General features: G+C 33.7%; 3 protein-coding genes across 3 annotated transcripts in view; 1 reads left to right on the forward strand and 2 right to left on the reverse strand.

The window, feature by feature from the left end:
* LOC139484698 (uncharacterized) overlaps positions 1–15,850 on the forward strand; it is a 41,025-nt gene that overhangs the window by 20,840 nt on the left and 4,335 nt on the right. Inside the window, exons 4-5 of the mRNA XM_071268572.1 lie at positions 9,998–10,126; positions 13,659–13,820. Of these exons, the coding sequence (XP_071124673.1) occupies positions 9,998–10,126; positions 13,659–13,820 (291 nt within the window). The remainder of the gene's footprint in view (positions 1–9,997; positions 10,127–13,658; positions 13,821–15,850) is intronic.
* LOC139484700 (5-hydroxytryptamine receptor 1A-alpha-like) lies at positions 277–1,660 on the reverse strand. The gene has a single exon (XM_071268574.1). The coding sequence runs from the start codon at positions 1,627–1,629 to the stop codon at positions 358–360; it is 1,272 nt and encodes a 423-aa protein (XP_071124675.1). The 5' UTR covers positions 1,630–1,660; the 3' UTR covers positions 277–357.
* On the reverse strand, positions 5,098–6,684 carry LOC139484699 (cholecystokinin receptor type A-like). The gene has a single exon (XM_071268573.1). It carries the CDS (start codon positions 6,620–6,622, stop codon positions 5,234–5,236), a length of 1,389 nt encoding a protein of 462 aa, XP_071124674.1. The 5' UTR covers positions 6,623–6,684; the 3' UTR covers positions 5,098–5,233.

The following is a 15,850-nucleotide window of genomic DNA, read 5'->3' on the forward strand; positions in this document are numbered from 1 at the left end:
ACTTGATATTACCACAGTATACTTGATATTACCACAGTATACTTGATATTACCACAGTATACTTGATATTACCACTACATGTAGTTTGAATTAAAATAATAAATTTCTTAGGCTGAAAAATGAGTTAGACAATTTACCTTGCATCTGAAACGAAATGAACATAATTGTCTCATTCGCAATGATCATAACTTGCTTTGGCGGGAAAAGGATTTAGACAATTAACCTTGCATCTGAAACGAAAATACATAATTGTCCACTTCGAAATTATACCACATCTTCTTTTCTAGTATAAAACATTGCACGCATGCTTCAAGGCATGCACATTTTGAGAAGTATGTTATTTTTCATCAAATATACTCATTTTGGAAGCATCTTTGACAGTCTTTTTAGTCCATTGTAAAACTCGATATCCAGAAAAGCGTAGATGATTGGATTAGCGATGCTATTGATAATATACGATCGATAGAACCATACCACAATAATGAGCTCCATCTGAGTAAGATTATCCCAGAACTCCGGAATAAACCCTTCTAACATCACGATTGCCCCAACTGGCAAATAACAAACTATAGATACACTGGTTACTACTACAAACATCAACGAAAACTTGGTCTTAAACCGCCTGTTTCTTTTGTTACGGGTATCTTTTCTGCCACTTGTTGAAGGTTCCTTTTTGGAAACTGTAGACTCCACTGATGGTAACTCTGGTTTTATGTTCTGTGTATCAGATTTGTTGTTTCTCTGCAATGCTTCATCATTATGATGATCTGTTGATGGAAAGTTGACGTCTTCTTGGCTGATTGAGTTAATCTTTATCTCGCATGTCTTTGCTGGGGTATCTTCTGTTCGGTCATTTGATTTCTTATCGGATAAGCTTCTCGTATATTCTCTAGACGATTCTTTCATTTGCAATTTCTTCTTTTTTGACTGAGAATTAAAATACCCGAATATTGTGCAACCGATTTTGCCATAAAAGACGACTAGACATGTGCAAGTCATTTGCATAATAACTCCGAACACAATGGAGTGCGCAACCGCAACATAGTAAACATCTTCTCGTTTGAGTCTGCCACATCGTTGACCCCCTGATCTTCCTTCAATAGAAAACTCATTGATACCGTACGTCAATGTGAATGGTATTGCCATACCTATTCCAAGGATGGCAGAAACACCAATCATGATTCGGCGCTGCAACAAGTTCAGTTGATACCTGCGACATATCAATAAATATCGTTGGAATGCAATGCAAAGGAAAAGGAACAGACAGAATGATGCGCTGCTTGCAATTGAAAACAGGATGACTTTACAAAGGTTATTACTTGTAAAACTCGATTGTAGGGAATTCCATATTGTACAAGTTATACAACCAACGATCGTCGCCAAGATATCTGCCCCAGCTAGAACTGGAATAAAGTATCGTTCTGTAGAAGTGTCCTTCATTTCCAATTTATACACAGCCACAACAATAGCATTCCCTATTACTCCTATAACCATGCAGACGGCTAAAAACACACTGTTACCAATCAAGTACGTCTCAACAACCTTTGGCCAGTCTTCAAGGTCGTTTGTTGCATTAAGCTGCATATCTTCTATGACACTTTCATTAGCTTCCATGATGGAGGTGTTCATTCTTATATCGCATATATACACAATATATTAGTCTGTGCCTATAAAATTAAATTAAGAAAAAACTAGATATATAAATGATTAAATATATGCATCAAGAGACAAATAGTTAAAGTCTAACTTCGGATATGACTGTTATCCTCTTTTATCTGGAAAATTATATAATAGCAAAGTTCAGTAACACAATTGATGAATAAGGTACAGAATGAAAAAAAATCAGTATAAATAGTTACATACAAATTGATAAATGCTAAAGTTTTTTTTAAATATACACTTATATACATACTTTACCTTTGGGTGTCTTAATGCAATCACATGTATTGGTTGTTTGGTTGTAAGTTAACTTATTCTTTATATAACCCTCGCATCCTTCACGTCAGAGAAAGGTGGCTATCCAATAAATGACTGATTTCATAATTGAATTTGATATATGATAGTTGTACCATCTTAATGGAGGTAATTGTCTCGTCAATAGTGTATAAATTACGAGAAACCACTAATAACAAAACCCTTGAAGATAACGGAAGAACTGGTATAGCTTTTAGATACCCTTGTATTATATAACTATAAGCTTGCCATCTTATATTTATATAATTTGTTTATGTGAAAGAATATTAAAAAATCAACAAAAGGCACTAATGAGTAGGAGTATGAAAGAAAGAGAGGCAAAAGATACCAAAGGGATATCATGAGTTGAAAATAGTCAATGGCATGGCAAAAAAATACAAAACGACCAAACAACAATCAACAGTATACGGAAAAAAAACAACATAAAAAACAAGTACTGAGCAACACAACCCCACTAAAACCCGAAGAAAGTATGTGTGGTTTTTTATTTATAAATTTATCTTTTAATCAAAAATATGCAAACCTAAATCATGCCTTGTATACAGTGAGAAATTGAAATAGTTACAGAAAAGAAAAGAACATAAATGATGATCTACATTATGATAGATTTTAAAGTTTTTATCTACATACTTTTACCTGCCTGAATCTAATCACATTTATAGTCTGTAAGCGCTTTGACAAGAAAGGTTGTCTCCACCTTATTTTTAATTTACATTGTTACCCATGCATCCTTTACGCCAGAGAAGGATTTATCCCCAGATAATTATTTGATATAAGATACTGAAGTTCGATTAATGAAGGTGTTATTCCCAGAATATTATACTAAAATCCATCAATATAAAGGAAGTATATTTTTGACATATCATATAATTTCGCTATGCAAACGGATTAGAGAATGATTTCAATTAGTGTCTATTATTAATGAGTAATTTCATCTTTAATTTGACATCTGATAGAAAAGGTCGTGTTATGAAGTCATTATTGTCATAGTAACATTCTGAAACCCAAGAAAATAACGGAATTATATGTTGTACATTATCTCATGTAAACTTGTCATCAAGCAGTTACATAACATATTATTGTAATCAGAGATGTCTCAAGTTTAGCAAAACAATATTATAACTGCAAATTAGCGTTAGAAAATGTTTGTTTGTCCCTCAACGGGATTCGAACATCTGCATCTGAGACATCGATCAGCATGTCAACATAAATCGTCACTGGTCTACGACCTTTCACTTAACGTATTATTTAGATATTGGTCGATGCACTTTGTATGAATGCGTACGATAAGAAACTTCTATCGTTTTGATAATCGGAAAAGTAGAATACTTCCTTTGCAGTTTTATACCATGAATTCAAGACACTTTTCTCTATCCTCCTGTGAACAGTAGGGATATCATTCGTCTAAACTTTCCGTAACAAATACATTATAAAAGAATGTTAATTATTAATAGATTTATGAACTTGTTTTGTCGCATTTATTGCATTCTCTACGTATCATTTGTTGCCTAATGTTTAACATATATAGTTTTCATGGTTCCATATGATATAAACAAGGGTAACAGTAAAATCAATAGACTAGACCACCTCATACAGTTAATGCAACAATCCAACAGGGAAAGCTTCTTAGACAGTACAATAAAAAAGTTTATAGAAATATCATCTTACTTTAAAGATTGTATATATTTGATAGAGTCTTAATTTGAATTGACATGATTCATTTGTCATCGTGCTATTACCGAGGAAGGATATCTGTTATCCGAAATATCTAACATATTGTTCGTTTTATTGTGTTTTTGGTGATGTTGTACCCTTTTAGACTTGTTATATATTATATTTTGTAGTGTACTGAATCATAATTATATGATTCATCGCCCCGTAATATTTATCGTTGACTATTTATTCAGTCATTTAATATATATAAGATGTGTAAATTGGCCTTCTTTACATTATTCTTTTGTCATTTGCACTTGCCAGTCTAAATTTGAAAGAACAAGCGAGAGGGTTAGCTTTAATCCACCATTTTCTACATTTGAAAATTCCTGTACCAAGTCAGGAATATGACAGTTCTTGTCCATTCGTTTTTGATGCGTTTTGTTATTTGATTTTGCCATGTGATTATGGACTTTCCGAATTGATTTTCCTTTAAATTCAGTATTTTCGTAATTTTACTTTTTAGTCAGTATATCTCCATATAGTTACCATATGTTTCAGAAGCACTATAGACAATTGCATATTTTTCGAACAGTCTGTCATGGCCGTACGGATATACATCTATTATTTTATGAAAACGCTAAATGGAATACACAATAATTAAGAATATATATGCAATATAATGAGGCTTGTGTTGTAATGAAAAAACGTCGTTTCAGTATGATTCTGTCATAGTTATTTGTCTTTAGATGAATATAGCTGACAACTGTTTGTTTACTTCTAGAAGTTGGTTATTTATTTGTGTTAACTTACATCTATTTGTCTTGGTATAACTAAAAGACACTGAAAATAGCTGTATATTATAAAAAAGGGGGGTCTCCGCTCTGAAGATAAGAGGCGATTATTTTTTTTCTTTTTCAAAAATGGATTTTGGAGTAATAAAAAAAAATGCTATAGATAGACAGTCAGTAAAAATTAATGATATATCTCAAAATAACTCGCTATAAAAATTAATATGCATAATTTTATGCATAATTGAATTCGAAGCGAGGATATTACATGTATTATGTTGGGTGGTAAATTTAGATACCACTTCAACATACCATAATTTTCATATTTCTTATGCAAGGATTACCGATCAAATTCAAATGTTGAGGGTTGGAAAATATCGTATTGGACACGGTTCATTGGATATTTTGACTACATGTATAGTAGACACATTCTTTGTTTCAATAATATGCAAAAGATTTGTTATTAATTATATGACGTCCTCATGCATGCTAGTCATTTTTGGATTATTTCTGATGAAAAACTGACATCAAACAAATTACGTGTTAAAGATATTAAGAAATCCAACCGGTCGTGAAATCTAGCTGAGTTTTGAACAGCATCGAAATCCAAATACGTGAAAATACCTCAAACGTGTCGGCAAAAAGTCAGTTATTACGAAAAAAAACTCTATAAGAAGTGTTTAGCAAATCATGAATTTATTGATATCTACATATAAATGTCATACAACATAGATCATTATGTTGCAGTTAGTGAATAAGGATGATTTGAACGAACTAAGAGTCAGATATTATCCCAAAAATAACACTTTCATTTTTCACATCGTGCCGCAGCATTGTTTAAAAAGCTTTTTTGCTGCATTACGAAATTCAATATCCATAAAAGCATAAATCAGCGGGTTTGATATATTGTTTATGATGAATGTTCGATACAACCAAATCACTATATTAACCTGTGAACTTGATAGTTTTTCCCAGAAGTCTGGATAGAATCCTTCCAAGGTTAAAATAGTTGAAACAGGAATGAAGCATATAAGAAATACTGTTGTAACTATCATAAACATGAAAGAGAATTTGTTCATTAGACGTCTGCTCCGCTTCCGTTTCCGGTGTTTCTTCTTCGATGGTTTTGATAAAGTTGTTGAATAGGTTTTTGTAGTTGAAAGAGAGTCTGAAGATATGTCTGACATTGGGCACGTGATTTGAAGCGAATCAATAGATTGGTCGTCCGTCATAACTCCATTATCAACTGTTCGAAAGTCTACTGTCATCGATGTATTTTTAATCTTTTGAAATCTGACTAAGTCTACATCCGGGAACGCAATGTTCTGTAATCCTTTTGCCTTCATATTTTTGTCGGATATCATATCGTGTAATGACGATTTTCTGACATGGCCTTTGTTAGTATCCCCAAATGTTTGGAACGTTAGATTGTTACCCGTCTCACTGTTTTCTGATTGTGCACGATCCTCGTATGATTCCTCACTTTTGCTCGGTTTGGAATTTGTTGGCGTTGAATCTTTTGGATAATGTGCATGTGTATGTTTGAATTGGTGGGTTTTAAAGTGATGATAAATTGCGTATCCAATCTTCCCATATAAAAATATGAAAGATAAATACACAAGGAAAATAAACGAAGAAACGACAATTCCGTAAAGGGCGCCAAATATTTTGTTACCGTATTTTAACTTACTACAGTGCGATGTAATCACATGTCCATTTTTTTTGAAATGTACAATTCCGTATGTTAAACAGAGCGGTATAGTAAAGCATACTGCACACACTAAACATATAAAAATCATAATGCGCCTACATCTTAAACTCAAAGTACGCTTCCGACATATTTTCAAGTATCTTTGAACTGCAATGCAAAGCAATAAGAAAATAGACATATATGTTGTATTTCCCATGAAATAGTACACTATCTTACATAGAGCTACGTTTGTAAAGTTTTCTTGGTGGTAGTTCCAAACTATCCCAAGCGAGGAGCTGACAACGCATGCTATAAGATCTGCTAGTGCCAGTATTGGTATGAAATATCTCTCTTCGGATGCCTTGGTCAAATGAAATTTGTAAACTAGAATAACTATAGTGTTTCCAACTAGACCTATTATAATGTACAGCGACAGCGTCACAAAATCTGGAATCGTATCTCTTTGCCAATCGAAGATATCTGAGACAGGAATGGCTGTCGAATTATGTGACATGTTGAGTCGATATACGTATTTTAGCTATAATAAAGAAAGAGAATTAACATTTCATATATAAACAACATGTTTCAACGATATGATAATTTTATAGGTGCCTATGGGAAAGTGTAAAAACAATTAATTGATACCAGGAAGTTGAATGTAACTAAATTAAACAAGTGTTTCAATAATAGAGTATAAATCAAACCTAAATATGTTAAGAGTTCTACTCAAGAGTTTTAGCTTTGTCTGATACGTTCTATGATAATATTTAGACTAATTACCCCTCATTATCCCTCTAAATACCTCTTATTTCCTGATACAATATGAGGCATAATATACGCTTTGTTTATTTTTTAAATATTTTTTAACAAACAGGAAAGAATACATAACTGAAATAGATAAAGTAAACGTCAACATTTGATGAAAGGTTTTCCGGCAATGAACGAGATTACTAGTACACCCTCTCGACTTCGCAAGTCCGTGACTGAATTTGAGTACCTCTGCCTTATTTATTGCCTAAATTTGACATATGATAAATTCATGCTGATTGTATTGTGCACTATTGTCTTTTCTTTCACAATCTGTCTGTTTTAACCCGTCCTGGACAGTGGTTTTCTTACTACAATAGAATAACAAGCAACTATTTCAATTTTATCAAATTTAAAAGGAGTATTGAGATGGAGAAAAACATACTATAATAATAATAATATCTTTATTTAAAGAGAGTAACTCATTTGGATTAAACCAATTTTCAATAAGGGTCTCTACATACAATGTTCACAATATGAATCAAACATAATTAATCTACTATTACACACATGTAAACAATAGATGTATATAAAGTTTATATAACAACAACAACAAAAACACCTATGGTATACATTGTGGTTTAACTTATAAATTTAACACTTTTAAAAATAAAATGACTTGTAAGTGTTTTTGAATGCAGATCTACATTTTGATTTTTTAATTTCACTGGACAGTGAATTCCACAGTTTTGGATCACTAAAAGAAAAACTTGATTTGTATAATTCTGTATTTGATTTAGGGACAATAAAATTATCCTATGATGAAAGTCGAGTATTGTACGATTGTTTTCTACTTGTAGGCACAATAAGATTGGATAAATATTTTGGTGACAGTTGGTGTTTTGATTTATACATTAATAATGATTTGTGGTAAAATATTCTCTTAGTAACAGGAATAATTCCAGATTCCTTAAATAGTTCAAAATAAAATTGAGAATGGAAATGTGGAATGTGCCAAAGAGACAACAACCCGGCCATAGAAAAAAAACAACAACAGAAGGTCACCAACAGGTCTTCAATGTAGCGAGAAATTCCAAAAGATGGTTTATGAATATCGTGTTCGTTTAAAATAATTTAAGCTGCCTTTTTTGCAATTTTTGTAAACTGTCAACTAAAAACTGAACAACAGTAATCCAAATGTGGAAGAATATACGCATTGTAAAATAAAATTCTTGCATTGTGATTCAAGTATTTCTTGATTCTTTTTAATAAAGCTAATGAATAATTAACTTTTTTTATTATATGATTAATTTGATAATACCAAAAAAAAAAGTAAAATCACAAAAATACTGAACTTAGAGGAAGATCAATTGGGAAAGTCCATAATCACATGGCAAAATCAAATAACAAAACGCATCAAAAACGAATGGACAAAAACTGTCATATTCCTGAGTTGGTACAGGCATTTTCAAATGTAGAAAATGGTGGATTAAACCATTGATCATACCAATAGTGTAACATAGTGTACTATAGTGTGACATAGTGTACTATAGTGTAACATAGTGTACTATATCGAAACATAGTCTACTATAGTGCATCTAGGGTCTGGAAAAATTCATATCAATGCTGTCCTGATAGACGAGGGATTTACAGAGGGTATCGAACTCGAAACTGTAATACTTATAAAGTGTAAAATAAAAAGGTCTGGAATGATGCAATTTTAAACAATACCGTTGTATTATGTCAGATATGTAAGTAGTACAAAAAATTATGACGTCTAGGAAAGCTATTTTGAATTTTTGCTTTGGCGCCTTCGTCGACGTAAGGCGCCAAAGAAAAAAAAATATAGCCTTGATTGACGTCATTATTATTTTGACTTATATAGGAGTCTAAGGTACAATGCGATGGTGACGCTGAAGTTAAATTGTCATGCTATGCGATGGTCTACACCGAAATGAATTGGTCCATACGCGGATGTGCGATGTTCTATTTGACGCATTTTTGATAGTTTAAAATCTACAGATATTCAATTATCATAAGAAGTAGATTTTCAAAATTAATAATGAGTACATTGATATAAATTTACATTTATTATTTTTATGGCTGTCCTTATCTACAGTTGTATACTTAATGAGAAATCGTCCTTTTTGATATGTGGACATAATTCTGCTATTGGCATTTTATATAGGACTCTGACCCGTGATGGTACTCCGAACCGCGATAGTCACGCTGTTGTGTGATTATTTGACGCTTAAGTACGATGGTGTCATTGTGACGCTATATTTCTTGTCGATGACTTCTCTGAAGTGCAACCAATTTCGTAAATCATTATGTCAATGGTTTTTTTTTCATATTTGAATTTGTTGAAGAAATAAATGTTTTATTTTATGTAAACCATGGATAGTGTAACCTATTGATTTCAAGCAGTCATTGAATATCCAGTCCTCATTGACTATAGTTGTAGTGTATATTATACTTTAAAGATAGCAAACAGTTGTCATTCAACCGTTCAGAACTTTTTTTAAAGCAGTACTTCACATGTATTTACAATGATTAACATTGAAGTGAAAATAATTTAAGTTTGTCACAACGAAACAACTTGAGCGAAAAACGGATACGGCTCTTGTGAAAAATAACAATTGAATGTTTTGTATGCATTTAGCATCTTATGCAAAATCTAGCTCTCATAATAATTGAACATCTGTTAATTTTAAACTGGACATAACGCGTCTTACAGACACACATCAGCGACAGGACCATCGTACATCAGCGAAATGATCAAAACCATCGCACTTCAATAGGGTTGTCATCGCACTTCAGCGTCCCAATCACACATGAGTCCTATATATACTAGTATACGGTGATTTCATTAAAATTGTACAGTATATACAATTATTGTCGAAATTTATCATGCTATAATAATTGTTGAATTCTTATAGAATTGAAAGGATTTGCAGAATAACATCATTTATATAATGTGTTGCATGTGCCTATGTGTGATTCGCCTATAAAAAATCAAACCCAGCTGACAACTTTAAAAAACGATATAAATAAAAATGTATATAAAACGCGGGGTATTGAGAGGGGACCTTTCATACATCTTTTTTCGTAATTCTATATAGCTGCACACTTTTTTTGACAGATATCGATAGTACATCTTTAGTTAGAGTAATTGTGATCAACAATGTCACAGGAACCCTCACACCAAGTCAAGCATGCGCATTAACTAGTTCACAGCCGGTGGGTACACAGGAATTACTAGTTCGTTCAGGTATGTTTAACACAAAGGTTTAAATATGTACATTATTAACGCGATATAATGGGAGAAGCTGATTCAGAATATCTTAGTTGTAAGCCCCACTACCACTAGACCACGATCGCACTACGCTCACCGCGTTCTTAAATTTATTCAGATCGTAGTGAGGTCGCGGTATGAGCGTCATGAAAATGTTAATTTTTGTTGTTTTCACGATGATACTACATGTACGTCCTCATTACGCTTCTACAACGATCCCGCTACGCTTTAAGCTAGGTTTACACTGCCGATCAGATCAACTCGATCAAACCCGATCAAGATAAACTAAGTGATCGGGAGACTGGTCTGATTCAATCGACAAAAATGTTCGGGATAGTCTACTTTACTCGTCATCGATCTGACTTTCTACCCGATAGTTTTTGACATGGCAAAAACAATCGAATAAGGACCAAAAAGCAAGCCACTCGAGAAGAGATCGAGAATTCGTCGAGTAGCGGTCGAATTGATCGGGTAAAGATCGTGTAGAGATCGAGTTTGGTCGGAATACAAACAAATACCGATCAGTACCCGATCATTTCGACCTTTGCTCGACTAAAGTCCGATTATTTCCAGATTAACTCGACCAATGTCCGATCTCTTACAGATCACTTCGACTTCTATATTTATTTTATCCCAGACCAACTCGACCAATACCCGATCCCTTCGCGACCACATTCGACCACTCTTCGATCTCTACTCTCCTATACACGAGAACACATGACTGTTACACGATTCCCTAAAAGTGTGTGCAGATCTGATTAACTCTCATAACTCTGTCTACCCAAAAATATATTGGCAACATCATATTTAACTGTACAATACAAAAATTCCCCTATCTATATTACGTGTGTTTTCCTGTTTTGAATAGTTTTACACCAGTAATTTTGGGGCCCTTTATAGCTTGTTGTTCGGTGTAAGCCAAGGCTCCGTGTTGAAGGCCGTACATTGACAACGACGTAAGGGATGAATATCCTGCAATTTTGGCACCGGCGGATTTTTAAAATACGAAAGTAATTGAGCAATAACATTCAGTATTAGACTGTTGACGACTAAGTTATCTTTCGAAGTTGGTTTATAAGAACATCGATCAAGATTATATTTACCTGTTTTATGGGATATTTTCTGTTTTCTCTGTCCGTATTCCATTCTTACACTAGCGGTACAAACAGTTCAGCGTGCACATGTTTAGATAATTTGTTTCTAACATACTTTTGCAAAGTTTGCATAAACCTATTTTTACGCGTAATAAGTTCAAATAACTAAAATTGTGCATACCCGATTATTGCTACGACCCATATACGATCAGGTCGATCTGGTATGGTCAATATCAGACTGAGATCGTTAAAAGGTGAATTTGGTCTAGCTAGTCGAGTAAAGATCGTATAAAGATCGTGAATGGATCGGAATTATCGAATAAGTATTCATTTTGTTGTCGGGATGGAGTCCTGATGGGGTCGTGAATTGTCGAGTAAAGGTCGTGTACAGTCGGATGGCGGTCGGGTTGAAGTCGTAAACAGGCCCGATCAAGATATTGGTTGAGCTTGGTCGTGGAAATTTGGACAATCGGGTCCATCGAGTTGATCTGATCAGCAGTGTGAACCTAGCTTTAACCACGTTCTCACCACGCTCTTTCTACGATTATCACGATCTTACTACGCTCATCATGTTCCCACTACGACCATACCACGAGTTGTCGGATTGCAACACGATTTTACCACGCTTCTACTGCGATTATAGCACGATCTTACCACGATTACAGGTGTAATACCACCAAATCATGGTACATCACATCCGGATGCATACGAAAGTAGGTCGAAAAAAATATTCCCTTGAATTTGACAGTTGTAGGTAATTAATCCTACATTTTATTGCAGTGAAAACATTTCTGTGTTATAAACATATGTCTTGGGTATTTCAAAACACCATTATTTTTTATTTGGGATTTCTATAGAAGATTTTGTAATCTTGAGGTTACATGGTGACTAAACCTTGTACACAGATAAAATAAGGGGAGACATTTGATTTGGTTAACTTCCAATGATGGTTATTTTCTTATATGCAATGAAATGTTATGTGCATTTTTTTCTATAGAACTGGACAGGATAAAACTTTACTCATGCCAAGTATTTCTGTATTTGAAACAAAGATAAATTCTGCACATTTTTTTGAAAAGTGCAAATTTAACAAAGACTAATAGGGGGAAATCAATGGTGGTATTACACCTTAAACTACGATCATACCGCGATCTCACTAAGTTCTTAGCAATAATGTCAACATCGTGTTCCTTATAAATACTGTTCCATTCCTTCTATTTCTGATTAATACGTATATTTCTCAGAAACAACACAGTAGTGCCATCAACATCTACCAGAACACTTGGGCGTGGTGGTAGAGGAAGATGTTGAGGCTGAGGGAGCTCTGAAATTAACGAATCCTGATCCAGCAGAGGTGTCGGACCGACTAATCAAACCTGAATCACAACCTATTGCTGGTACATCAAGCTCAAATGACGATGTTTTAGTAAATGATAGCAGGGATGACACAGATGTATCAAGCATGGTTGTGACGCCGTTAGAGAAAAAGGACAAGAGGTTCAAATTACAAACAAACAAACTAAACCTTGAGAGCTTTTATAAATTTTATGATGGTCGTAGTATAAACGTAGTCAGGGCGTAAGAAGAGCGTGATAAGGACAGAATGGGTGTGCTAGGATCGTACGATGGTATTGAACAGCGTGGTACAAACGTGGTTTACTAGTAGTCGTAATTGAAGCGTAGTTGGTGGTGGTGAGAACGTGATGGTCGTAGTGAGGTCGTTATAACGTCGCTGTGAGATCGAAGCGCAGTCTCTCCGAATATAATCACGCTTTTGCTACGCTCTCGCTACAATGGTATTGCGACCTTTGCGATCTTACCACGACTTTACTGCGCTCTAATATAACTACACTTCTTTACGACCTGATTTCGCCACGACCGCACCACGATTGTTTTGAACATGTTCAAAGTTGGCCACGCTCATCACGATCACGAAGACCTCACCACCACCGTACTACGACATTACTGCAATCTGCACGATCGCACTACGATTGTCAAAATTTTCATTTTTTTCACAGATCGTAGTGCGATCGTGGCCTAGTGGGACTGCGGTATAACAAAAAGGGTAATATTTTTTCTTGATTATAAAATTCAGTCTTTTTGGTAAAATGAGGCTCTACTGTTTAACTAAATTAAAAAAAAACACTGAAAAAGGAAAAGACGAAAGCAGCACTATATAAATCTCAAGCGTCCGAAGCGTATTTCTTTATTTCACCAGGAACGCTCAAAGCCAAAAGCCAAAGATGCATTAGAACCGAAACTTTTAAAGAACTATTTGACGAAGTCACTGACAGCTTGCTCATCCGATTTCTTGTTAATAATGTCTCGAATGTGAACTTAATATAAAGTTAACACTAATCGTATTTTATTTATATATTAATAACACAGTTTAATAGCAAAGTATTTAATTTTAGATTCTGTCTCACCGTCAGCTATAAGCTGTCCAACATCTATCCAGTATTATTTAAGTGCCACCGTTCAGTCCAGTGGGTGTATTGAGAACTATATTGATGGGGCTGCTAAAGCTACACAGCATACATACACATATGCATCATGTGTCACTTCAAAGTACACGTGTAAGTTATATGAGAGTGTGTCTGGGTGTTTATTAACTAACCCTTAATTCCAAAGTCTCTTCATCAACAGTATTATGCAGTAATGGATGTTTTGTTTTAATACGGATTATTGCTGTTTTATCCATACAAATATTTCAAATTTATGTGTAAAAGCACTTAAATCGTATTCGACTTAAAGAGGTAAATCCGGAGTTTTATGGTTATTTTTTCACAGCGTGTTGGGAAGTTGTTGCAAACATATTTTTACGTTTATATTCCAAGTAATATCTTAGTTTTCTTTCCAAAACCATTAATTTATAAAATATAGTGTTTTCGATTTTACCAGGAGGAATGAAGTTAGAAATGTCAGAGCCCGGGATGTATGATTACGTAACGAGCCAAATCACCGAAAAATAAAATAAAAAATCAAACACGATAACTCTATTAGGTCATCCTAATTCAAGTTACACAAATTTTTCATAAGTTCAGAATCAGACATAATAGTTTCCGAATTTTTGAATACACGAAGTTGACGATTGTTTGTTTCATCTTCTTTTCTTACTGCTACTAATTGTAAATAGTTACTTTGAAAATAATAACTTCACTCTTCACCCCCCCCCCCCCCCCCAAAAAAAAAAGACCAACAACAACAAAAATTTATTATATGAAGTTGGTACCCACACAACGTCATTTTTGGATAACGATCATTAGAGATCTTGAGGTTAAAAGTTTGGAAAGCCAATAATGTTTTATGTTTTGAAATCAAAGAAGCCAAGAAAACAGCATTAACAAAATAGCCCCACATGTTCATGTAAACTCTGTTTGACGGACTTGTAACCTATATACTACTTTAAAGCACAACTGCACAACATTGTATGTATCGAAAATTTACAAACAAATATCATTCACAATATGCAGTGGCAAATATATCATGCTTATTCAGGAAAATTTGTCCTTAAATATGAGTTGTGTAAGCGATGTATGCATTGAAATCATGATATTGGTTGTGTGTCTACCCTTAGTTGATTTAGTGGCCTATCATTCACCAAGAACACGGTTCATCTAATAGGCATTGCTACAATGTATGATTCATATTGTGAATGATATTTGTTTGTCAATTACCTTTTCGTTGAGTTATGAAATATTTATTACTCTACGAAAAGGAAATGATGTAACTTTCAAAAGCTTTGCAAAATTTACAAAATACAAGGTATTAAATTTTGAAGATGAAATATGAAGCACAAAATAACATGGCAAAGGAACAATGCTTTAAATTGTTTAGTCAAACTTACAAGTTACTGAGGTTCAATTGAAATAATGGAATAGACGTAACTCACAGTAAGATTAAAACGCTGACGATATGTATAGATAATGTTGCCTTATTTATTCATCGATAAATGCTATATATGACAACAAATGAAATAAGAAAGTCATAGTTTCAATAAGTTACAATTTTGAAATTTTTCTAATAGAATTTGTTAACCTAAAAACATTAAATAAAAAAAGAAATACAAAACAGACAAGCAAAGGCTATTAACTGAACCCTTTGAAGAAAATTTAATAGAGAGAAAAGATGAAAAATGATTTATCTAAATAAATATGCCTTTGCTAAAAATTATCATTGTTTTTATGCCCCACCTACGATAGTAGAGGGGCATTATGTTTTCTGGTCTGTGCGTCCGTTCGTCCGTCTGTCTGTCTGTCTGTCTGTCTTTCTGTCTGTCTGTTCGTCCGTCTGTCCCGCTTCAGGTTAAAGTTTTTGGTCAAGGTAGTTTTTGATGAAGTTGAAGTCCAATCAACTTGAAACTTAGTACACATGTTCCTTATGATATGATCTTTCTAATTTTAAAGCCAAATTAAACTTTTGACCCCAATTTCATGGTCCACTGAACATAGAAAATGACAGTGCATGTTTCAGATTAAAGTTTTTGGTCAAGGTAGTTTTTGATGAAGTTGAAGTCTAATCAACTTGAAACTTAGTACACATATTCTCTATGATATTATCTTTCTAATTTTAATGCCTAATTATATTTTTTATCCAATTTCATGGT

This window comes from Mytilus edulis, chromosome 8 (assembly GCF_963676685.1).
Source record: "Mytilus edulis chromosome 8, xbMytEdul2.2, whole genome shotgun sequence".
Classification (NCBI taxonomy): Eukaryota; Metazoa; Mollusca; class Bivalvia; order Mytilida; family Mytilidae; genus Mytilus; species Mytilus edulis.

What these genes read in the sequence shown, in the direction of transcription:
- LOC139484699 (XM_071268573.1), bottom strand. Translation starts at nt 6,622, where the DNA reads ATGTCACATAATTCGACAGCCATTCCTGTCTCAGATATCTTCGATTGG.
- LOC139484700 (XM_071268574.1), bottom strand. Translation starts at nt 1,629, where the DNA reads ATGAACACCTCCATCATGGAAGCTAATGAAAGTGTCATAGAAGATATG.